The 25,908-nt window shown below is 38.2% G+C and overlaps 1 protein-coding gene and 1 long non-coding RNA gene across 2 annotated transcripts; one reads left to right on the top strand and one right to left on the bottom strand.

Annotated features, from left to right (window-relative positions):
• The first annotated feature begins 12,788 nt into the window (after positions 1-12,788).
• LOC133728863 (uncharacterized) lies at positions 12,789-14,826 on the top strand. Its single transcript, XR_009856075.1, has 3 exons — positions 12,789-13,042; positions 13,159-13,355; positions 14,771-14,826. It is a non-coding gene; the product is annotated as an uncharacterized LOC133728863 (long non-coding RNA).
• A 5,388-nt stretch (positions 14,827-20,214) lies between these two features.
• Positions 20,215-20,928, bottom strand: LOC133731377 (probable 2' cyclic ADP-D-ribose synthase BdTIR). Its single transcript, XM_062158763.1, has 2 exons — positions 20,408-20,928; positions 20,215-20,311 (listed from the first exon to the last, which is right to left on the bottom strand). The coding sequence occupies exons 1-2, from the start codon at positions 20,926-20,928 to the stop codon at positions 20,215-20,217; spliced, it is 618 nt and encodes a 205-aa protein (XP_062014747.1).
• Positions 20,929-25,908: the final 4,980 nt, after the last annotated feature.

Raw genomic sequence — 25,908 nt, 5'->3', positions numbered from 1 at the left:
TTTTTGTGAGGGAGAGAGAGAGAGAGAATGGGAGAGTGTGAGGGTTTCTTCATCGCACGTGTGGCAACTCGAAAACTTGGATGAAATCAGTAGTTTTCGATCTTATCGTACCAAGTCCAAGAAATTTGCTTGATTTATATGGGTTAGAGTGTTGTCTTGCCTACTATTGAGTCGAAACGTTTTTGTTGATTATCTTCGAATTCGTTTCAGCTTGGTTGATTCATATTTCATTGAATTCATATACATTCTCTAGAGCTTATTAAGCTACAAGTTTTTGTGTTGTTACATGAATATGCATTATTATCAAACATATAAAGACAAGCGTTTTGTTCAATTAGTGAGCTTGTTAGTACTTAGTACTATGCGAACAACTCACATGCGGTGTGTTTATGTGATTCTTTAGTGTTGAAGTCTACTCTACATTAGTCAAAGGTGAACCAACAAACAATAATCATATAGTTGATTTCGTACCCGTATAAGGAGAGTAAATAGGACATGTTGCTCCATGCCTAGGATAACAATGAGGCTAGCTATGACGTAATTTTATATGTACAGTGTTGTTCTAGGAATTACACCTACTATGTTACTACATAATCTACATCGTTTATTTTTTCACCACTCTTTAAAATTATACTTGTATCAAATAAGAAAAAAGAAAAAAAAAGTTGTTTGATCATCCATTAATTGTTAACCAAATCCATGAAAAGAAAACGAACATGCAAACACAATAATCAACTAAACGATTTCAAATTTGTTTGATTATTTTCACGAACTATCTTCAAATTAAGAAAGATTTTTGAGTTATGCAATAACATTGTATTATATTCTAAGCCTAAAAATATTTGATAATTGGTGATCAAATTCATTTAACCATATGAAATAAACAACTTTTAGGGTTTTCCATGTGTAAGGTGGTTAAGTGTTATTTTCTATAGGAAATTAAAGTATGATACGTAATTATCCATTTGCCATTTTGGGGATATATGCCCTACAATTAGTATTAATTAGCACATGGGGGACGATTACTCCATGCGTCAAGTACCCTAATTATACAAGGACTTTGACTACTACGTTAGCATAATTTCTTTATGTTTACAGAGGCCCCAATTTGCTTTCAGAAGATTAGGAAACATCACCATCCAAACAATTTAGGCCACGATGAGGTGATTAGCTAAAAGCTTAATTACACTTTTTAGAGATTTTTCACATTGAAAAAAAAAATGGGGTGGACTCGATGGCAACGGTTCAGAATTTTGGCAGAAGTTTCATGTCGATTTTGGATTTTGCAAAAGCATGGCCAACACTAACAAAGTCGAGTAACTAATTCAATGCTGGAACAACGAAAAATACCATAGATCACATTCTTATCCACATCCAGTAAGACTTGCCTTATCGACAACATAACACAATGAAAAAGACAATCGATCAAAAGAAAATAAAACAAAGAAAGGACGGGAGTTATCGGTTCACAATGGTGGAAGAAGAGCAAACTGACCCGAAAATCAACAGGTGCGCTTTAGAGCGGTTAAAAGTGTTTTTTCTGCTTCATTTTTTTTTTTTTTTCTGGTTTTCAGGAACCATCACGTTCTGTGGCTAGCTCATGTCTTACCAACCCATGATGTTTCTTTTTCACATTAGCATGTGATGTGGCATAGCTGGATCTCTCTATATGTGGGCAATTTTGCGTCATTGTTTGATGTTTGTTAGGCACACCAAACATATCGATCATCAGTATCATGATTATATTGAAAGCTCCAAGATAAGCGCCAATTATAGGGTTGATGCATGAGCATGTTGATAATTGTTACTGCCAAGGGCGCATGACCTAACTTGATAGAATTAGGTTTATTTACCCATAGTTTCGACCCAATTTACATTAATAGACACTACAATTTCGATCCAAACTACATCACAAATATTAAATATCTTTAAAGAAAAATATTAAATTAAGTTTTAAGTTCGAATTGTTTAACTTCTATCTCTTTTAAATTTATACAGCCACCGCATTTCGTATGTATTTATTTTCTTTGATTCATGCATGAACACATATTTAGGGACAGCTACCATTGTCATTTGTCTTTACAAATTTTTGTGTGTGGTTTAGAATCTGCGGCCGATCTTCTTCTTGATGCAACAAAATTGTGTAAACATGCAACATGAACATACTTGATATATCTATAAATATGGCTTCAAGTCCCTACGAAGTGCAACATATTATGAAATATGAATCAAAATTTGCTTAATGGGCTATTCTCATGGAGGGCCTTGTGCTAAATTCTGTCCATTACTCAGGGGCCAATTTTGAGAAGTTGACACCACATGCTTTTGTCTCTAGCCTTATATTCGAGAATTATGTATTAATGTCTCCTAGCCACTAGCACAACTCAATATCGACCCTCACTGTTTGGTTAGTTTAACATAGGAATGAAACATAATTTTGTTTAATTTGATGAGTAATTACTAAAAGGTAATGAGTTGCATAAACTAAAGAGAGGCAATGAGTTTTTCCAAGCCATCATGGAATGAGAATGACCAGTATCAGCAATTGCATATGTTAAGGAAGTTGGCTTCCCCTTTACTGTTTGAACTGAATCACTTAAGAGAAGCATTCAATGATGCACTTAAGAGAAGCATTCAATGATGCAGGAGCATGTGGGCAAAAATTAACTGCATTATTTTGTTATATTATTATAGATTCGTAATCTTTGATATTTCATTATTTAGATATTTTTAGGGTATCGTTTTACATTTAAGAACTTACATTTAATTAGCTTTCCATTTTAACTCAAGTCTACTTATTCTCCGAGTATTGTTAACCCTATAAATAAATATGAGTATTGTAATCATTGTTAATTAAGAAGCTTATGGTTAAAACAACTATGGATCTTATCCTTTAGAATAAAAAAATAAAAATCATAGAGGGTTCTCTCTCTGTCCGGAGTGCTCATCTAGGGTTTAAAAAAAAAAAAGGGATCTCGGCTCCATCCGGCGGCGCGTCCATGGACGTTGTCGTCGAACAGGATGTGTTGTTGGGTGATCTTAGTTCCCCAGATCGAGGGGATTGCTGTCAGGTGGTAGGGGCGATCAGGATTGTGGGGTGGCGGTGGTTCAGCTCTGGCAGGTTGATGCGGTGGGTCGGATGGGCGGCGGTGTCGGGTTCTGTGGTGGCTGTTCGCAGGCTGGTTGGACGTAGTCGGTGGGGGATGGTGATTCTGTTCTTGATTGGATCTGTGAGTTTTTTCAAATCTGATCTGAGTAGGATGGGTAGGAGGGCAGTGGCTTGGGACACTCGGGCTGGAGGTGCATTGTCGGTGTCAATTCGCAGGTGGAGGTCCGATGCAGGCAAGGGCGATCTGATGCATGTGGTAGTGATTCGTTGCAGAAGGTGGTCCGACGCAGGCAGAGGTCCGATGCAGGTCGTGGTACAACGCAGGCGGTGGGCTGAGGCAGGTGGTGGCGATCCGTTACACATGGTGGGGACCCGAGGCAGGAGGTGGCGCCCCACTGCAGGTGCAGTGTCAGAATTGGGTCGGGCTTTACACAATGGTTGTGACCTCCTTACTATCTGGGCTGTTGCTTGGGTTTGGGCTCACTTCTTGGGCCCTGCCCAGGCTATTTTTTTATTTAAAGTTTTTAGTTATTTTTATGTTTTAGTTTAGTTGCGCATTTTGCGAGCAATAAATCCCTACATCTATAGTGTAGGGCTAGTCAGGCTATTCGCCTGTGTGTGCACTCAATGTGCCTTGTCTGCTCTAGGTCGACAGCGAGTTCCGTGTTTCGTCAAATGGTCGCTACCGCCTAGTGGCAGGGTGAAGCGAAGTGTCGTCGGATTTATCTTCTGGCGGCAACATAGTAGGAAAGCTGGGCTTATGGTAATTATGCTATGTTGTAATCGTGTTACATATCGAGTTATCTTTCCGTTATGTCACCGCTATGTCAAAGCAAATAAAGTAGCCAGTAGAGCACTCTTTGCTAGTTGGTGTCTGGTTGAATACATTTATTTGGTAAAGACTTCTGTTATTATTTCAGGATGTTCTCTACGTGCTTATTGTAATCAGAGGTCTAGGCTCAATGTCCCCCCCCTTGTATTTGACCGTTTCATTAATTAAGGCTTGAGGGCAGCCGCACCAGCCCTTTATTCAAAAATAAAAAATAAAAAAAGAAGCTTATGGTTTATGAATAATATCAGTTTATTTGCGGCATGGATTTGCCCTTTTTTTACGAGTTTGCAACTCTTTATTTTTGGTGCCGGTTAAGTGATTGTTGGAGGCCTGTGTTCGATACCCTTTTCCCCATCAACTTGGTATCAGAGCTTTGGCAAGAGCTTGGTGGATTTCATGTCTCAGGTCGAGTGAAGAATGGGAGGTTTCCGAATGGAGGGTCGTGACATCAAAAACGACATGGTTGAAATCAAAAGGATGCTTCAGCCACTTGCGATATGTGTCGATCGCATCGAAACTCGACAATGGGGTCGTAAGTATTCCAACGGAGAGAGAAACGTTACCAACTTTCCACCTATCATCAACGTGTTTATCGCATCGAAACTTTCTACCAAGATGGTGATGGTTCCGAAGGGGAGATATGCGTTGGCCCTATTCATAATTGTGCTCCGCTGTGTGAGTCAAATGAAGAGGGACATAGTACTTTCAACTATTCTGGTTGTAAGTCCACTATCTTCAATTTTCCATTTGTTGAGAAAATATTTTTAGAAAAAGAAAAAAATAGTTTCATGAGTTTTGATAAACCACCGAAGTATGATTGTTATGAAGATTCTGAAGTTTGTGATAGTGATGTGGAGGACCAAAAGAGAAATGATTGTGTTCTAATTGCTAGAAATTGTGATAAGTCCTCTAGTAAAAATAGCAAAGAACTTGACATTGGAAAACAACTTGAAGGAGAAGATGAAAACTTGTTTGTATTAGATAGAATGTTTACCACTGCCTCTGTTAGTTCTCTTCCTGAAGCTATTGATCCAAAATTGAATGCTGATTTGGTGCCTTCATGCTCACGGAAAGATAATGTTTCATACATTTTAAAAGAGAACTCAAATATGGAATGGAAGAATCTTGGGTGAGCAATGGTTTGTTTCATAACAGGCAAATTTGCTCAATGGAAGATGGCCTCATATACGGTAAGAAAAGAGACAAAGATGAAGATGACAATAAAGATGCAATCAAGTCAATATTGTGGAAAGATTTTGAGCGTAAATTTGTTGATTTTATTGAAGTTAATGCATTCATTATGCAGATTCCCAAAGAATTATGGAGATCAAGGATCGTGAGAAAATTTTTGGGATTGTGAAGTTAATGTTGGAGAGAAAATTTATGGGGTAAGATTAAGCATTTATTCCAAATATCTATTTGTTTGGAAAGGAAGATCGAATTCAATTTCATGTTAAAGGTTCAACAAAAGATTTGAAGCAATGGAAGACTTTGTCAGAATTTTCTTCAATCAATGACTTGAATTTGAGGGCGAATTCTTTCCAACCAGGGAAGTCTGATGCAGGAGCATGTGGGCCAAAATCAAATGCATTATTTTGTTATTTTATTATAGATTCGTAATCTTTGATATTTCATTATTTAGATATTTTTAGGGTATCATTTTACATTTAATTTAGGATTTGCATTTAATTAGCTTTCCATTTTAGCTCAAGTCTACTTATTCTCCAAGTATTGTTAACCCTATAAATATGGGTATTGTAATCGTTGTTAAGAAGCTTATGGTTTATGAATAATATCAGTTTATTTGCGGCATGGATTTGCCATTCTTTACGAGTTTGCTACTCCTTATTTCTGGTGTCTGTTAACTGATTGTTGGAGGCCTGTGTTCGATACCCTTTTTCCCATCAATTAAATAGCATAAGAGTCAAATCTAGATAAGGAAAAGTAATAAATGGAAAATTACAAAATGAATATCAAATCTCTCCAATTAATAATAAAAATACCGCTAAAAATCTATGCAATTACAAATAAATATGTCTGAGATTCAGCGGTAGCCGAATCTTGTTAACGCTGGTCCAAGCCTAGACCGCTACTGAGGAGGTTGTAGCACTACCGCTACCTGTCAAGTAAAATACAAAAGACGTCGGAGATAGACCGCAGTTGGCGGTCTTCTCTACTCCGATGCCTAAGTCAGTCAATGTATTTATGTTGATAGAATAACGTTAGGTAAGTAATAAATGTGTAGTTAATGAGGAGAGAGGAGTGGACCTTTTATAGGTGAGGGAGAGACTGATCTCTTCCTAGTTTTCGATGTGGGACTGATGTGCTTCAGTTCCCAGTTTCTGATGCTTCAGCGAGATGGTCTTGGCATGGCGCGTCAACCGTGATTTCAGGCTGCGCCGGAGCTCAGGTAACAGCTTGACAGTTGTTGGTGCCGCTGGCGGCAGTGTGAGCGTGGCTCATTGCAGCTAATTATGCGTAGGCAAATGCTCATGTAAGTACAAGTCCCCCAAGTCCGCAGTCAAGGAGGGCTATCTTGGTTGGGGAGTTGCCTAGCGGTTTGAAGCGTTACTTCTGCTAGTCTTGCCAAGCGTAATTAAAGTCAGTGCATTTTCAACCATGGACTTGTCCTGAGCGAATGCTTTATACCCTTTCGAGTGGGCCCCTACTAGGGCCCCCAGGGAGTCCCCCACTCCCCGGCTAGAATAGGCCTCCGTTTGGCCGGATAATTGTTTGATGAGAGGAGCAACATAGAGCAATGGGTGTTAGGTAGCGAGTCTAATCTTTGATACCCAAGCGTCGGGGGTCAACCGCCTAATCAGGGTCATCGTAGACATTACTGACCCGTTCCTTTACTCTTTCCAGGAGGAGAAATGCTTGACTGCAATGCCACATAGCGGTTATTGACATTATGAGGCGTTGCCTTATGAGAAATTCTGCTGGCAGAGACCTTTTCATGCAAAAGTTCCGCGAGTGAGAAGTTCGGCTAGCGATGTTTCGCTAAGCGGAGACTTTCTCCTTGGAAAATTTTGAAAGTGAGAACTTCGGCTAGCGGTGTTTTGCTTAGCAGAGACTTTCTCCTTAGAAAATTTTGAAAGTGAGAAGTTCCATTAGGGGTTTTTTGCTTAGTGGAGACTTTCTCCTTGGAAAATTTTGAAAGTGAGAAGTTTTCGCTTGACTTTCTCCTTGAAAAATTTTAAAATGACGGTTGGAGTGGATAAGCGTTATGTCTGATAGCACTGTGCCGCGTGTCAGCCGCTAGTTGGTTTGGCGTGTAGGTGCACGTATCTTTTGCACGTCCATCGTTTTGCTATAAATACGAGTAATTATTGATTGTGTAACCAAGGCGTCCCAGGTAATTAGAGAGGTAGTTGAGTGTGTGTCGTCATCTGGTGAGAAGTTTCTTCATGAAGGACGGCTCGGATTTGGCGGATGCTGACATAAAAGAGGAGGAAACCCCGAAAGGTCTCCACTTTAACGTACACATTGAATTTTTATCGTCTTCAACCTTCCAGATACTACAACAAAGAGACTTGAGGTCAGAGCGATCGAGGGTGCCAAGTTGAGGGGAAGACAGAGATCGAGGAAAGCCAATCCAGAGCCCAGCAAGTACAAGGGATTCCTGCTCTTCACACATTCAAGGTTGGTGATTTTTCTCTTTCAATTCTTGCTTTACTTGCAGTTTGTGTTTCTGGTTCTGTGTGAGGTTTGTGTTTGAAGTTTGTGATGGTGTCTGATACATGTGTTTGAGAATACTAAGTGATTTAGACACTGATTTTGGGTATTTGGTGACTGAGTAGAGGATTTTGGGTAGGTAATTTGCTAGATGGTCGAATCTGGGTTTGTGGTTTTTGTTTGGTTCTCTGGGTTTTGTTGTACTGTGTTCTTGGATAAACTCTAACAGAGGGGTAGTTTACATCTGTTTGGAACTAACATTTTGAGTTTTAGGGTGTTTGTGATGGCTATCGTCGTAGAACTCTCGAGTAGTGAGGATTTCGGGTCTGATGTCTCGTTTGATGCTTCCGATAGGATTTTTTTTGACTCGTTGCGTCCGTCTGCCCCTGCAGGAACCTCACTGTCCGAGCCGCTAGACATTGAACCGCTGCAAACAATATATCATAACATGGGTGGGCACGCACAACGTGGTGACGGTCGCGCGGAGACTTGAGGAGCGGAGGAGGATACCGCCGCTAGTCGTCAGAGGGAGGAAAGGTTGGCTAGTAGTGCTGCTAGCGGTTCCCATGATGACGATGGTGGTTCCGCGGGGAAAGTCAGTGTTGAATCATCTTGGGTGTTGTCCGATGGGACTCCTGTGGTCGAGCCGGAAGGTCCGATGATGCAAACGGCGATCAACAGACTGAAGTTGGTATACATGCTTCCTGGCGTATCAAAGTTGAGGTCACTGAAGAAAGACGAGAAAGCGTCATTCTTGTCGACAAGATATGCCGCTGTTCACGAGGCAGTGTTCCACCAGGGAGTCAGGTTCCCGATGTTGCCGAATCTTTAAATTCTCTTTTGTGAGTTCGGCGTTGCGTTTGGGCAAGTTTGTCTAAATATGTGGAAGATGCTAATGGTGCTGAACTCGCTTTGGCGGTTGTCCGGTTGCGAGGGTCTAACTATAGCAGAAGTGCTTCACTTCTACGAGCTCGTTTATGTAAAGAGGAAAGCCTGTAGCGGGCAAGTGAACCTTGCCCGTCGCGTCGGGGCGCCGAGGTTGATTGAGAATCCGCTGGATTCGATGTCGCCACTGAGGGTTAGGAATATAACGTGACAATGAACAAGGAAGAGCCAACCTTTAGGATTAAGTCAGAGTTTCAACCTATACAAGTTTTTTTTTTTTTGCTGACATGTGTCTTTTGCTCCTCCCCTATTTTTCTGTAGTGGGGTTGCGCTTTGTGTTGATGGCTGAGGAGGAGTGCCGCGTAGCGCGGGTGCTCGGTTGCTGGAAAAATCGCAACCTTCTTGACCTTCGTCTGCTGACTGGTCGAGAACTTTTGGTCAAGTTGAAGTTGACTCGATTCCCAGGTGCCTTGTTGCGAAAAGTGGGTTTTTGGTTGACGCTAGGGCTCCTGCCTCTGCCCTGACCAATCTCTCTTCCAACTGCTGCATTTTTTGCAGGATCAAGGCGGTGGCATCAGGCCTTGCTTGTGAATTTTGTGGGACCTGGTTTAGGTGTTGCACAAGGGCTGGTGGACTTCCCACCGTTCTTGCCCATCCCATGCTGCGATTGGCGCGTGGTTGTGACTCTACCTCCTTTTCTAACATTAATCGTGGCAGAGGACATGGGCCTAATTCTGCCAGCTTGGGTGGATTCAACGATACATCCATCTGTATGACTGCTGGCGGCACTACTCTTGCGCCACTGAGTCGACTACGCCTGGCGCTTTGCGATTGTTCTCTTTGCGCTAGATTTACGCTGGCGGTTAGCGCCTTTTTTAGTTCATCGAACTTGGACAGCAGTGTGGCCACTTGTTTCTAGGCCTCCGCCTTCTCCTTGCATTCTCGCTCCCATTCTCTATTTGCCTTGTGGAGATATGCTAGTGCTAGCTCTAGCTTACCGGCAAGGTCCTGTCCTGGCGGTTAGCGGCTACTGCCAGGATGATTTTCCACCACTGATTGGGTGAGTGGACCTAGAGGGGTATCTTGAGGTTCAACGCTGGGGTTGACCGGAGTGTTGAAGAGTGCGCGGTTAACGTTAACCGCTGGGTTGGTAGGTTGGGAGTTGATGGACTGATCCGCTTGCTCATCGGCAATTTCCCCGCTACCGTTAGTCATTGTGGATTATGGTGGGATGACCTTTTGCTCAAGGATTCCCACAGACGGCTCCAATGTTAATGCCTGAGATTCAGCGGTAGCCGAATCTGGTTAACGCTGGTCCAAGCCTGGACCGCTACTGAAGAGGTTGTAGCGCTACCTCTACCTGTCAAGTAAAATACAAAGGGGCGTCAGAGGGAGACTGCGGTTGGCGGACTTCTCTACTCCAATGCCTAAGTCAGTCAATATATTTATATTGACAGAATAACGTTAGGTAAGTAATTAATAAATACGTAGTTAATGAGGAGAGAGGAATGAACCTTTTATAGGTGAGAGAGAGAGAGAAACTGATCTGTTCCTTGTTTTTGATGTGGGACTGATGTGCTTCAGTTCCCAGTTTCTGATGCTTCAGCGAGGTGGTCTTAGCGAGGAACATGGCGGCGCGTCAGCTGTGATCTCGGGCTGCGCCGGAACTCAGGTAACAGCCTATTTGGCTGTCTTTCCGTTGGTCACACCCTTGATAATTGTTGGTGCTGCTGGTGGTAGTGTAAGCGTGGCTCAATGTAGCTAATTATGCTTAGGCAAATGCTCATGTAAGTACATAAATCAACATTAATTTGTTGCCATGTTTATTGTTGCCTTGATTTTGGCTGATATTAAAGTCACTTAATTGACCCCTATATGCTCCTGCATCAGACTCCCTGGTTGCAAAGAATTCAACCTCGAATTCAAGCCATGGATTAGAAAGAATCCTAGCAAAATCATCCATTGCATCCAAATCATGGTCGATCCTTTAGCTTGCAGTTGAAATCGTCCATTCCAAATAAATAAATATTTGGAATACCTTCTTAATCTTGACCTGAGAAATTTGGTTTTTACCAACCCAAAACTTTTACCACCATTCTTCATCTGATTGACAATAACAATTAATATCTTGGAAATTTAAAAATTGAAAATATTAAACCTAACAAAATCAATGGATCTGTGAACTTTTATTTTGTAGATAATGCCTCCAAAACCCACACTTGTATTACTCTCATCCAATATTTAATCATGCTCATGCCTAGTTCTTGGAAGTCCAAGATTGAAACCCACGTTGGCATCACCAATATGACCATGGTTTGAGTTCATATCATCAATCCTCTCACCCACATCAATTTTGTCAATACTCATAAAGGTCTTCCACTTTAATTGCTAGTACAGTAGCTTCAACGACTTGGATGATTACATCAATTTCTTGCATGTGCATAGTAATATTTCCTACTGCTAGCTTAAACCCTTTATCAATAATATTGCTACCATGTTCATCAATATTATTTTTAACCTCCAAACAATTGCCATCACAAATCTGATCATTATAATTGCCACAACAAGCCTCACAAAAACAATCATAAATTAGTGGTAAACTGAAATCCACAAAACCATCTTTTTTTTCCTTTTTCAAATAATTATTAACTGAAAAATTAAAGATAGTATTTGAACTTTCATAGTTGAAACTAACCGGTTCCACCCTTTCGTCCTACTCACAAAATGGAGCACAGTGATGAAAAAGGCCAACATTTCCTCCTTGTCATAACCCACATCATCTTGGCATGAGGTTTCGATGTAAGTGACACGTTGATAAACGTCTCTTTCCCCGTCGCAACTCTTACCTCCTTGGCATCGAGTTTCGATGCGATTGATACGTTATGCAAGTTGTTGAACATCATCTTAATTTCCTCCATGTCGTTGCTATAACGACCCTCCATTCGAGAACCTTTCCGATCAAGCCTGCTTTGAGCCATGGAATTCACCATGCTCTGACCAGAGCTCTGATACCAAATTGATGGGGGACGGGTCCTAAAACATAGGTCTAGAAGTAATAGCACACGTCACCAGAAATAAGAAGAACACAATTCATTATAGGCAGCTGAAAAGCGGCTATATTTTCATTATATTGTCAAAAAGCTCCCTTACAAAAATGACAAACTCTTGCTTAAATAGCATAAGAGTTGAATCAAAATAAGGAAAAGTAATAAATGGAAAATTACAAAATGAATATCAAATCTATCCAATTAATAATAAAAATACGGCTAAATCTATGCAATTACAAATAAATATATGAGAAAGAACTCAACACTAATTTGCTACCATGTTTATTGTTGCCTTGATTTTGAGTAATATTAAAGTCACTTAATTGACCCATATATGCTCATGCATCATTCAAGCTCAATTTTATTTATTTAATAAGACTATAAAAGACTCATCAAAGTTGTTTAAGAAGTTCGAAAATTACATTCATTTAGATAAGACGAGAATCATGTATTGAGGCTTTCTGAATCAAAGTAAGAGCTTTATGAAATCGAAATCTATTCTCAATTCTTATTAGGATGTACAATTCTGCTAGCTAATTGGTTAGGTGCAATATTATTGGCTTCTCCGGTTAACACACAAAGTAGTAATCCTAGGTAGTGTAGTTTATGAAAGTAGATTCCAATCCTCAATCTATATATACAAGGCATTGTAAGAGCAAAATGGTTCAATGTGTCTAAATATTCCACTGAAAGTTGATATATCTGTCAATTTATGTCATAAAGAGAACTTTATTTGATAACAAGTATCGTATTTAAGATCTAGTGGTATATAATAGAGTGTGTCTATTGGGACCTCCAAATCTATTCACTTGACCTCACTCTATTATGAATTATTAAATGACATATATAACCTACTATAAAACACTACAAGAAAATCTGGCATTAGTGACCAAATTGTCAGTGACCACATCAATGTTGGTCACAAATACTATTGAATTAGTGACCACTATTACTAGCGGGTCACTAACAGTTTTAGGACTAACTAAATTCATTTACCCACATATTGTTGAATTTTTAATGACAAAAAGTTCAGTATTAGTGACCATTTTTGTTGGGTCACTGATGTTTCTAGACTTCATAACATGTGATTTTGGTTTAGTGACCAAAACTTTTCGGTTGAACAAATCCCTCCAATTTTTTCTCTTAAACTTTAGAATAGGCGGGTTCGTTTCAAAATGAATGTGGTTTTATTTTGCAAGCGCGGCATTCAAACGCGCCAAGTCTTACAAATAAAAAAAAAAACACCGAGAGACAGACCCTCTTTATCTTCATCGTCCTCTCGCGAACATAACCTGCCGCCTGATAAATACTCCACACTCCACCCCACCCCTTCACCACTTCTCTCTCTGCACATTTCCCATGGCCGAGTCCTCCGCCAAGCACTCTTCAGATTTCGGTAACTGCCGCGACGGCGTCGTTCCGCACATGAACAAGAACCCCCTCAAGTTTCATCTCCAGAAGCTCAGCCTTGAGCTCACTTGCCCTCTCTAGTTGGTATCCGCCTCTCCTCTCTGTCTTCGATTTCATCAGAAACCAACAGATCTTTGATTTTTGTGTTTCCGGCGATCTGAATCTGAGTCTTGATATTTGATTTTGTTGTTGAATTGCAGCCTAGGGTTTTTTAATCGGCCGACATTGCTTCCATGCAATCACATCTTCTGCAAGTTCGTCTCTTTCTTCGATTGACATGATTTTCAAAGTTCTGATCTTTTTCTTGCTTTGGGTTTTACTTGCAGCACCTGTGTACCCAATCGGACCAATTTTGGAGCAGAGTGCCCTCTGTGTAATATCCAAGTTCCCGGTCAAGGTATGTGTGTTGATGCCCTTGATTAGGGTTTTATGGTTGGAGATGGTAATTTTCCCTAAAAATTTGATCTTTAGGTCTGAAGTTGTTATCTTGATCTAGGTATAGCTGTAAATGCCTTTGATTAGGTTTCTGGGTGAGAAATAGTAATTTTGCATAAAGCCTATTGTATGAGAAGTGATTTTTATTGTCCTCTGTGCATAGTGTGAAGGGATTTCTAGAAATAGAGTAGCTTGAGCACGGCTTAGTCTACTGGAGTATCATTAAAATGAGATCTAATGATAGACATATATTAACTAAAAACCTCACTTAATTTCAAAATATAAATAAAATGAATACGAAAGTAGTCAAGATTATTTAGATTTTAGGTAGTATTGTACGAGTATGTATTCAGAAGTCATTACCTAAGATGGCTCTTTGTGTGAGTGAACAAAAGAGGAAGACAAATTTTTTATTTTTTTTTTATGCAAATGGGAAGGGCTGTTGTCAAATTAGAGGTTCTATCCTCAGAGAGTGTGCCTAGACTTTAGCTCTTGGGTTTGCGGGTCTCAAAGCTTGAGATCTAAACCGTAAACCACAAGTGATGTACGAGAACCTTAAAAAGCTTTAAATGATTATTATGTGTTTAGGGTTTTTGATCAAACAGTGTTAGCCGTTAGGTCTTGTTTAATGATACCCAATGGCAACCCGTGTTTATTTCAGGAAACTATAGTCCCTAGTCTTACAAATTTATACCCTACAACAAAAAAATACATAATCCCTAGTTCACCGAGACACAGACCCTCTTTATCTTCATCGTCCTCCTCCCTCACTCCTCTTCTCGCGAACATAACCCTCAACCCCTTTGCTTCATCATCCAGTGCTTAAATTTGTAATACTGTTGACCTTGATAGTTACCTTGTATTCACTTTCCAGAGACTTTGGTAACAAGTTGGGCATGTATCTATAATTTTAGTTGCCTACCTTTGTATTAGTAGCTTTTCTCTTTTCTTCCTCTGTTGTTCTGGAGTTATGACCTATATGTTTTTTTTTTTTTGTTCATTATATTTTGAACTGACATTGTGCATCTACTTTTCTGGATATTGACTCCCATAATTTGATAGTGTTTTGTTATTTTAGGTTACATGTTTCCAGGTAATTGGTGTTTCTTTTGTTAATTGAAGCTTATATGATTCAGTTGTTCATGTGTGGAATTTGGTTTTGTTTTGTAGCCTGTGCTTTTACTGACCATGATTACTCTTTTGTTATTTGCCTTTTACTGGTCCTGTATCATTTCAATGTGCACGCAGATGGATTTGTTGAGAAGCATCTATATGATTAATAATTTTAAATTCTGACTATTCTGTCAGTTAATCATTTGTAGTTTCTGTTCTTACATTCCTGAAATATACTAACTGACACTGTTTGTTAACTTCTAGTTTCAAGTAAGCTGCGTTTGAAATTCTGAGGGTCAAGGGCTGTATAAGTATCAGACAAACTTTCCAGCTGCGTTTAGTAAAGGTTAGTATAATAATTTAAAGGCTAGTATACAAGGTTAGTATAACATATACAATAGTAAGCTGTATAATTCTGTTAGGTTAGTATACTAACCATAGCCTTTTATAAGTATCAAATTGGTGAAGATATTGTATCTGTTAGGTAAAAAACTTAGTTGCTGAAACTGCAATTGAACTTAGAATGAAATGATCACAGTTCAATTTTTCTGAACTATTGTAATTGTTGTTTACTTTTCTGTGTTCTCCTGATCATGGTAACCATTAAATCCCAAGCATTGCTCATTTCTCCATGCTCAGAAGTTAGGCAAAATTTACAGAACCACAGAGCACAAAACAAGGAATCATCCAAAGACTTTTATGATCCTTTTCTAGTTTTATTTGGTTTTGTAATTATAAAAGCTTTCCCTAGGTAATGTTTACTTCAACCACTACCCATCTGATGCTCATTAAGACACTTAAAAGGTTCCAAATCCAAGTTATCTTTAGGGGCTTTTTACAACTCTTTATTAATCCGGTCTTTTCCCTTCATTTTGCTGATAGCATATGCTATGTTAACATAGTTCTAACAATGAAAGTCCCAATTGTGTATATAATGTACACAAGCTCTGTATTAATGGAGCCTTTTCTTTTGCTTCAGCTACTCTATTTTGGGCTTCTAAAGTTTCTGACTTAACATGTTGATTCTTTCTGTAATTGCAGCTTTAATCAGAACTAATTTGGCATATTCAATATCCTCAGGTCTCTGAAATTTGTTTACTTGGCTCTTCGCGCAGCTGCTGTGGCATTTCTATATAAGTACATTGGATTCCCTGCTCCCTGCATTACATGATGTTTTGATAGAATGCCTTGGTAGAATGTTTTGTAAACTCAAATAATTTTAGGGATAGGAAACTTTGTCTCTTAAATTGTTAGCAACAACAAATCCAACGGCAAAGTGCCTGTACCATTGCTAGTTTCTATTATATAGAAGTTTCATTACTAATTACTATTGGAGTTCTATTTTCAGTTAGTTATTATTCGATGACTAGTAGAGACCAAAATTAAAAAGTTTATGAGATATATATATTTTTTTTCTAGTGATCAAAACTTTAGTGGCCTACAGTTTGGTCACTAAAATAAGCATGTCACTCGGGTTTTAGTAACCAAATCATGTGGTTTAGTGACCAAATCTGTTACTTTTAGTGAGAAATTATGTGGTCACTAATTTTTTCATGATGAGTGACCAAATAATTATGGTCACTAAATCTTTTCACATTAGTGACCAACAACCATATTTTGGTCACTAAATAGAATTAGTGACGGGTCTATAGTGACCACTCAGTGACCAACAATATTTGGTCACTAATCATATTTAGTGACCAAAATGGCTATTTTTAGTGACCAATACAGTGGTCATTAAAGCCAGGTTTTGTTGTAGTGAAATGACTATTAAGGACAATAATTATACCAAAAAAAATGTTATATTTATTTTCTCTGGACTTTTCAATTTAATAATATTAGATTGCATTCTTTATTATTTTCCTTATCTATTTTCATTTTCTAATTTCACTACATACTCATTAAAGCATTCATATATTTAATAAGATCATGTGACATAAAAATGTATGATATACATGTTGAAAGCATATTGGTCAGGAAGAACAAAATAAATTGTATTATGACCTAAATCTAAGTCTATCCATTATATTTGCAAAAAAAAAAAAAAAAAAGAGCTAGCAATTAAAAAAAATAAATAAAATATTTAAATAATTAATCATGAGGTACAGAAAATAGAGAAAAGAAATTAACATCAAGAAAAAATGATTAATCTTCATTTTTTTTTTTTGCACAACTAAAAGAGAAAAAGTAAAAAGAAAACCACATAATAGTTCATGTACGTTATTTTCTTGTTATTAATTTTTAAAACTCAATACCTTGTGTTTGATTTTTTTTATTGGATAAGAGATTGTCTAATTAAGGAATAGAGATGTAATTAAGATTTATAGAGTAATTAAATCATTGAAGTGACTAAGTTTTTTATTATAAAGATATTAGTTTGTTTGCAAATTATATGAGTGAAGTTATTTAAGGAACTTTAATAAGGTTTAATGAGTAAATTTAGTATTTAAAAATTTGATAGGAGGTGTAAAAAGCATAGGAGGTCAAGTAAGTAAAGTTGGAGGTTCCAATAGAAAGACTCTATATAATAAGCGAAACTCAATACATGTACATATTGAGAGCATAATCATAGCCATTAGTATTCTGACTTAAACTCCTTAAGATCGATCGACTTTAAATAAAATCGATTAGGATGTTTGTGCAGTTACTCTCTTTTCAATTTCTAACAACCCTCTTTGTAACACTTGTTTTCTTTTTATACAGGCCGGCCAAGAATTGTGCTTCTTGATAGGAATCAGACCGCAATCACATATTGGTTCATATGTTATATACGAACACTCATTCTTTTCGAAGCTACTGATTACTATCAACTTTAAAACAGTAGCAATCCTTATAGAATAGAATTTATACTCCATGTGTTATTGGTGTAGACAAAGTGCATGATATATTCTTGGTGAGAACTTTCCCTTTTGGTTAAGGGAAAAAATCATGAATAGTACCCGAAGTAAGGCTCACTACGAATTTCAGTACACAAATTTCCAAAACATAAACTTTAGTACATCAAATATTAAGCCCGACCCAATATACGTACACGACGTCAATGACTCCGTCAGACGTCGTGCCATTATGCACATAATGAAGGGCAAAATAGGTTTTTTCATTTGTCAAGGGTTTCCTCTCCCTCACTCTCTCTGACTCTCCCCCTCCCTCTCCCTCTCCCTCTCTCTCTCTCTCTCTCTAGAATGGCTCTGCAACTCCAGGAAACACTGAAGGAGGCAATTGTAGACTACACGGGCCTATCTTTCGGCGACCTTCTTCACACTTCTGGCTCTGCTCTTTGCCGCTTACCATGTCATTTATGAGCTTTTTGGGCCGTCCGAGACCCACCACCGCCTCAGGAACTTGGAGGAGATGCAGCCTCTGCCGTCGCCGGTCCAGCTCGGGGAGATCACTCGCTCATCAACTCTGCTACCCCGAACCCACTTCACACCTCCAAGATGCTCTCTTTCCACCGTTTCGGAGCCGACCCAGTTGCAAAAACCAAGCACCAAGCTGTTTCCGGCCGAGGTACTCCTCATCCAACTCTTGTTGCAGTCAATTCGGGACTGAAGTTAGGATCAATTCGAGGTTGTGGTGGGTCTCGGACGGCCATGGAGAGAGGACCCGATCGGGTTGAATTCGGGCATGGAGCGGATCAATTCGAGGTTGTGGTGAGCTCCGATTATATGATTTGAGAGACCCGATCGGGTTGAATTCGGGCATGGAGCGGATCGTCGGCGGCAAGTACAAGCTCGGCCGCAAGAACGGCAGCGGATCGTTCGGTGAAATCTTTCTAGGTGAGTAATTCAAATTTGAATTCCGAATTGTGATCGGAGCTGATCCTCTCTGTCACTGTTTTCAATTTCATTTTTTTGCAGCTACTCACGTGGACACGTTCGAGATCGTCGCTGTTAAGATCGTAAGTTTTCGAACTTGAAATTCCTCAGCTTGATCATCAATTTTGAGCTTTTGGTATTGGTTGTTGAGCTCCGATTATATGATTTGAGAGACCCGATAAGGGAGAGAGAGAGAGAGAGAGAGATTGTGCCCAGAGTAAAGGGAGATGGGAGAGCTAGGTGCCCACAGTAAGAGGAGAGAGGACCGAGTGCTCATAGTAAAAAAAATTGAAGAGACCGTTTTACCCCTTGAAATACGACAGCTGGCACGAAACTAACGGCGTCATTGACGTCGTGTATGTTTATTGGGTCGGTTTTGAAATCTCATGTACCAAAGTTTATGTTTTGGAAATTTATGTACTGAAATTCGTAGTGGGCCTTACTTTGGGTACTATTCATGAATTTTTCCCTTTGGTTAATTGGTTGGTGACTTGGTAAACCCAGAGTTGATCAAAGAGCATGATGAATATTCGTTTTTCAGTGAAGTCAATTCAAGGTCAATTTCCCAGTTCCCAAAAACATGCACACATATAATTCTTTCTGATTCTCTATAGCTATATATAGTATGAAACTTCTTCTCAAAAAAAAAAAAAAATATATATATATATATATATAGTATGAAACTACTAGCTTCCTGGTAATCACAATATAAATTCTATGCTCTTTCCCGGGCGTATCTTAGTTTTGAACTTAGATTTCATTTCCCTCGATCAACTTTTCTCTTTGGACAAACTAATTAATAATGCTATTGTGCTACTACCAGAATATTGTTCCCTTGTTCAATTAGTTTAACTTGGTAGTTACTAAAGCAATAAGCTAGCTAGTCATGCATAACCAATTATGATTTTGTTGCTCTTTCATGGTGTTTTCTTGCCTTTTTCAAAGAATTTGCACACCATTGATCAAGAACGTACTGTTGAAAATGTTCATTGATCGACGAATGATGCACATATGTAGCTAGGTTTTGATCACAGATTGGCCTCAAGTATTTCATTATTCTCTCCTTTTTTTCAAAAACCAATGGATCCATTTTCTTGTTCAAGGAGAATACATAGATAACATGCCTATTATAGTCTCTGCATGTAAATGTACCCAAAAAATTCTACGGTACATTAATGTACCAATACATCAAGTAGATTAAATTCAATATAAAGGTAGACTAACTCCATGAATAAGTAGACTAGCTTGTATTGGTCTGCCTCTGTATCGAGGTAGTCTGTAGACAATCCCAATGTACCCTCCCACAATTCATAGCATATTCCTTAAACGCAACGAATGTTGCAGGGACATTTTGAGATGGTGGTACAACAAAAAGAGTCATTTCCGATGTTGATCGACCCTAATTTATAATTATACCAAACACATCACATTCCCATGTAGCACATTTTGACCACATAACCAAATGAGCTGGACATGAGACATGAGACATGAATACATGCATTAGCAGTGTTGCAACTACTAATTAGTATTATTGTAATTTTAGTATGGATTTTCCAATACTTTGAAAGCATGCATGCATATGTCTCCAAGACAATTTCTTATTACAATAGATCTTTGATCACAAGATTTGAAGAGGAATTTTACAATTTATTTAATCAGGAACCCTAGCTAAATGATCGAATAAAAGATTTATCATATATCGATCTACAATAATCATATCAACATTTGTTAGAAGACATTTTTTCCTGTTCTTCTAGCTATACAGAAAAAATCAATTGAATAATTTGTAATCACCAAATTAAAACAAATTAATAAACGAACTAATTGCATTTGTATTTTATAATTGTGTGAATTAATTATCAGCTGTGTGGGTATCAACGAATATGATCACTACTAGCATTTCTCCTGTAGATATGCTTGTTCTCCTTCTACCTCCAGCAAGTTCTGCATCACCGCATCCGAAGCCTCTCTTAGAAACTCCGACCAATCGCTGCAAATCAAAATCAAAATATTAGATTTCTATATTTGATGTATGTTGAAAATTAACTTCAAATCAAACAAGGTAAATTTGTGTACATGTACTTACGCTTTAGAGGAGTCGAAGGTAAGTCCAACTGTGTATTTGGCTTCTTCAAGCGCCAAACTAAACCTCTCGATCTCGTACTGAGGGCAAACTCCATTATCCTTAACCCTAAGCTGAGACGGCTTCACGTTGCAGAAAACCGGTATAACCCTCTTTTTAGATTCCATTAGAAGAGCGAGTTCGTGGAGACAGAAGTAAGATTCGCAGTACTGCGGTGAAAACACGGCGATCCCAAGCTTGCATTTCCGAATCGCGGCGTCGATCTTATCAAACAACCTGTCCCCTGGCTTCATGTTCTTGCTGTCCAAAAAAGGACGCAGGTTGAGCCTGCTGGACAGGTGGTAGTTCAGCAGCCCCGCCACGGTTCTCTTGGTGTCGATCCCGCGGTGGTTTATGAACACGTCGCAGGGTGGGCCGGGAGGGGGAGGCGGCGGCGTCGAAGAGAGGGTCGGTACCATTTGGACGTTGCTCATGCGGTTGCGGTGGAGTATCTGACGAACCAAAGCTGGTGATGAACGCTGCATGGCTTCTTCAACAAGCTAAAGAGAAAATTATTCGGTGTAGTACTTTCTCTACGATTAAAAGAGTTTTTCTGATTGTATTTGTAATTCTAATACAATTTTTTATTTTGTAATTGGGAGGTAGCTAGATAGAGATATGGACCGACACGTACAAGAAGCTATATATATAGCTATGGGTAAGTTGGAATCCACCCTCTTGAATTCTAAGTTTGGACTTGGAGAAAATACCTGGTAAATTATTTGACAAGACGCAGAAAATCAGAGTGGCCTTGAAAATCTTGACTATCTAAGCTTTATGGAACAGTATGAACCTTCAAGCACGTCAATTTCTTAGTTTATTTTGCTTTTACTTGGTCACTAGCTGGATCCACGATCTTCTTCATATGCATGGTTACGGTTTGAAGTATTGACAGTATATGAAACAATGTACGTTAAAATAAAGGGTCCTTGACCCAAAGTACTAAAATTGGCTAAAATTATCTCACTTACTCCAGCAACATATTTGTATTCCCACCAACTCAATTTAGAATACAATGACAAATATACCCTCAGCCTAATTAAACAACTACATTTATGCCACTCTCTCATCTCTCTCTCCTCTCTGTGTGCAGAATCACCGGCGAGTTCATATTCTTCTTCTCTCTCTCTCTCTCTCTCTCTCTCTCTCTCTATGTAACAAAGATGTGAGAGTAAAATAGTCTCAAAAATAATCAAAAAATAAAAAAATAATTAATTGGGTATTACGAAATACCTTATTAGAGTTTTTGTGGGTAAGGAGAAATTAAAAAAAAACTTAATGGGGTAAGTGAGAAAAAAATCCCTAAAATTAAGGTAAATGGACAAAATTCCTAAAATAAAATGAACATGCAAAATATTGGTGAGTCATAAATTGATATATTAGGAAACAAGAAATAAATAAAACGAAGAAAAAAAATTGAAAAGCTAAAAGAAAGAAAAATCATGATTTCTAGTGAAAATGAGTGGTCTGAAATAAATAACTTAGAACATGAGAAGACGTATAGAAAGCAGATTGGCCGGCCGTTAAGCTTTCTTGCATGGAAAGTAATTGTGGAATTTGAGGTATAAGATTAAAAACAATTTGATTTTCTTGGACTTGCATAGTCATTGTAATCTTATTATGTACTGATTAAAATATTAGATTGGACTGGGTATGGGGGTATATTTTAAGTAGTCCAACGTATCAAATACATTAATTTTGTCAGTGATATGTAACTCCCTAAATTCTCAATAACTAGCATATCTAGCGAATGCATGCAATGCATGGAGTTGGTTTATAACTGATAAAGTCTATAATTATCAAAAAAAAAAAAAAAATTGTATCGATACATTAATGTATATGATAGATAATTTCTTTAAAAAAAACAAAAAAAAAAAAAACTTGCAGGGTTACCTAACGGTTTGCTGAGTGACATATGGCAGTGTTTTACAGTCTCCAAATTTGTTGGCTCTTGAACAGTTGCATAAGTATCGTCGAATTTATCCTCCGGCGGCAACACAGTAGGAAAGCTACGCATTTAGTAATTATGCTACGTTGTAATCGAATTACATATCGACTTATCTTTCCGTTATGTCACCGCTATGTCAAATAAAGTAGCCAGTAGAGCACTCTTTGCTAGTTGATGCATGATTGAATACATTTATTTGGTAGAGACTCCGGATATCATTTCAGAACGTTCTCTAGATGCTTATTGTAATCAGGGGTTTAGGCTCAGTGTCCACCCCCCTTTATATTCAACAGCTTCATTAATCAAGGCTTGAGGGCATCCACACCAGCCATTTATTAAAAAAAAAAAAAAAAGTACAGTAGCATAAGTGATGGCTTATTTGGCTGGTAATGACAATCTACTAACATTGATATTTTCAATTCGGCACCTAATCTATAGAATATTATGCATTTTATCTTGGGTTATAATAATGTAGTATCAATATTTTTGAGCATATTTATTTTTACTTCCCACCCCACACATTTTGTGATAAAAATGATGAGAACTATGATCGTACCTCTACTAACTAACAGACAACAACTAACCGACAAGCACATTTTGCACTCTTAACGCAACAAATTCAAGCATTTTTGTTGAAATGGGATATAAAGAATGATGCATGCTAATTAAGATCCTAAAAGCTAGGGTTTGGGTTTTGGAAGATCAAGCTTCAGTGAAGAACTAGTGAGATAATTTGTTATCTTAGTTTTGTAATGCATCTAGAGCTGTCTCTGTTACTGCGAAAGATCCTTAACTAATTTGATATGTAATATTATAAATATATGGTTTTAACTAATCAGTTTTTCCATGGGAGTCTTCTTAGTGTGAATCTCAATCTCTGCACCTCAAAACGTGCCCTTTGACTCGGTTAATCGGTTTGCATGTGTTTCAAGTTTCAACCTTCAAATTCAGTAGGCACGAGGGACCCTTATGTCTTGTACTCACTACCAAAAGTGATAACGACATTGGTTTTAAATCCAGGCGCGAGTGATTCTTGCGCTGCCCCACGTGGCGGTGCGGCAGGCCAATCATTCCTCTAACAGGAGGGTATTTTGGGTATTTCACATTTAAAAATCAGGGACAATTTTGAAACAAAGACAAAAATTTCTGAGATTTGATTGGGCAGCCGCACCGTACAAGTGGTGCGGCTACCCGCACCTAAGAATTGGCCATCCAGGCGCAGTCTTTCTTTTGGACGACACAAATCTTCTGAAGAATACTTTTCCTAGTAGCTCGATCGTCTTCGATCACAGAAGAAAATTATGAGTTAATTTGTAGAGATACCCTGATGTGAAAATCTAACTTGCGCCTTAATTGCAAAGAAATTTTCAGTTGTAATACTGTGTATATTAAATTAAGCACGAAGCAGTTCGACCCTTATCACGAGAACCAGAAGCATTAATCATACTTTACATTCCAGGTGTGGATGTATGTATATATAGATATTATTTTTGAAGAGTTTGTTTTTCGTTTCCATTTTGGATCAAGAAGAAGATCAAGTGAAGCTCCCACTGCAATGTTAATGGAAAATGGAGTGACCTTTTTCTGTTATATACGCAGAAATTTGTGCAGATTTTCGGATGATCAGATCGATAAAAGAAAAACTTGTTGTTTTTTTTCCCTTCTTTTGCAGATCGAAGTAGGAGAAATTAATAATGTGTCAGTATCAGTTTTGAAAGAATCAATATCCTCGAGTGATTTGTAAAATGTCGGTCCATTATTGAATGGACTTCAATGCTTATCCGAATCCTTGTATGTGTCATTTGACGTGACTTGAATTTGGTCGTTTCTCATGAACCTTCATTTGGAGTTTAAACAGCTTTAACCTTGATAATCCAGAACCAACCTAGCTAGCGCGCAATTCCTTTTCAAATTGTTTTTCTAATGTGATTCGTCATCTAAAGATTTGGCTTGGACGTTCCCCTTAAATACCTCCAACTATTCTAAATACCTTACATCATGTTGTTGATTTGTCCCTTCGACTATCACTGTGGTACGATCATGAACTTGATTGATAAAACATTTGACAAGAGAAAAAAGTAGCTAAAAAGGATAAAAAAAAAAAATGAAGACTTAAGTACTTAAAGCGAGTGAAATTGAATTGAAGTCAGTTAGCACATGCTTCAGAGAACAAAAATGCCTCTCAATTTCCATAGAGGAATTTGACAGAAAGTGTGTGACATTGGAAATCGAAAATGAAACTTTAAGGGGTGGGGTGGGGGGTGGTTTCAGTGCTTACCCGAATCCTTGCATGTGTCCTTTGACGTGACACCCCATGAGCCTTCATTTGGAGCTTAAACAGCTTTAACCTTGATAATGCAGCACCAACCTAGCTAGCAATTCCTTTTCAAATTGTTTTTCTAATGTGATTTGTCATCTAAAGATTTGGCTTGAACGTTCCCCTTAAATACCTCCAACTATTCTAAATACTTTACATTGTGTTGTTGATTTGTTCCCTCCACTATCACAATGTGGTACGAATTATGAACTTAATTGGTATAACGTTTGACAGCAATGATAAAAGAAAAAAGTAGCTAGCTAAAAATGAAAAAATGAAAATTATTCTATGCACCGACGGTGCAAATGACCAAACACTTATAAGATGATATCAACCCTTGATATTTATAATTAATATTTTTATTAATAACCTAAGAATATATTTAATATAATCTAACCATTCATTTATGTCAAGAAAACTTGAGTTAAAGCGAGTGGAATCAAATTGTGTTAACTACATGCCTCGGAGAACAAAAATGCTTCTCAATTTCAATAGAAGAATTTGACAGAAAGTGTGTGAGTGTGTGACATTGGAAATCGAAAATGAAGCTTGAAGGGGTGGGGGGTTGGGAACTGGTCAAAGTTGTAGGAGCTAACTAAACGGATAGAATATTGGTTGGGCCGGGCTGCCCAACTATTATATCTTAGGTGAGCCGAAAAGGAGTCCCCAAATGATTAAGACTTAAGAGCTCCTGTCCGAACTAGTCAAATTCTTCGGAGTCAGCCTAGGTTGGAATGTACTGGAGAGTAGAACTGTAGAAGTGTCTTCAAGCGAGTGAGCGACTAAGCCCAACTTCAATCCTTGAATATATTCTTTCTTTTCTGTTCTTCTTCGTCTTCGTTCTTGTTTTTTTTTTTTGAGAAATCTTCTTCGTCTTCGTTCAAACCCCACGATTTTGTAAAAGTACACAAATAAACACAAACCGTAAAAATCATTTCCACTAAATTTCCCTACTAGCATCTCATTCTGATTCTGAAATGGGATGTGCTGCCGTACAAGTAACTTTTACTCCATTGAAATGATTTAAGAGTTCAAAGAACACTAATGGTCCTCTGAAGCCTGAGATTCTTGGGTCAATGGCCTACTAACTGAAAACAAACATATTGTTCACATGCAATTTGCAATTGCAATGCCTCATGTGCTTAATTAAAAACTATATCATACGGCAAACTGGGTTTTTCCGGCAAACTTTTCCTAGTT

This window comes from Rosa rugosa, chromosome 2 (genome assembly GCF_958449725.1).
Source record: "Rosa rugosa chromosome 2, drRosRugo1.1, whole genome shotgun sequence".
In the NCBI taxonomy this organism is placed as follows: Eukaryota; Viridiplantae; Streptophyta; class Magnoliopsida; order Rosales; family Rosaceae; genus Rosa; species Rosa rugosa.
This window is presented reverse-complemented; position numbering and strand designations above follow the sequence as displayed.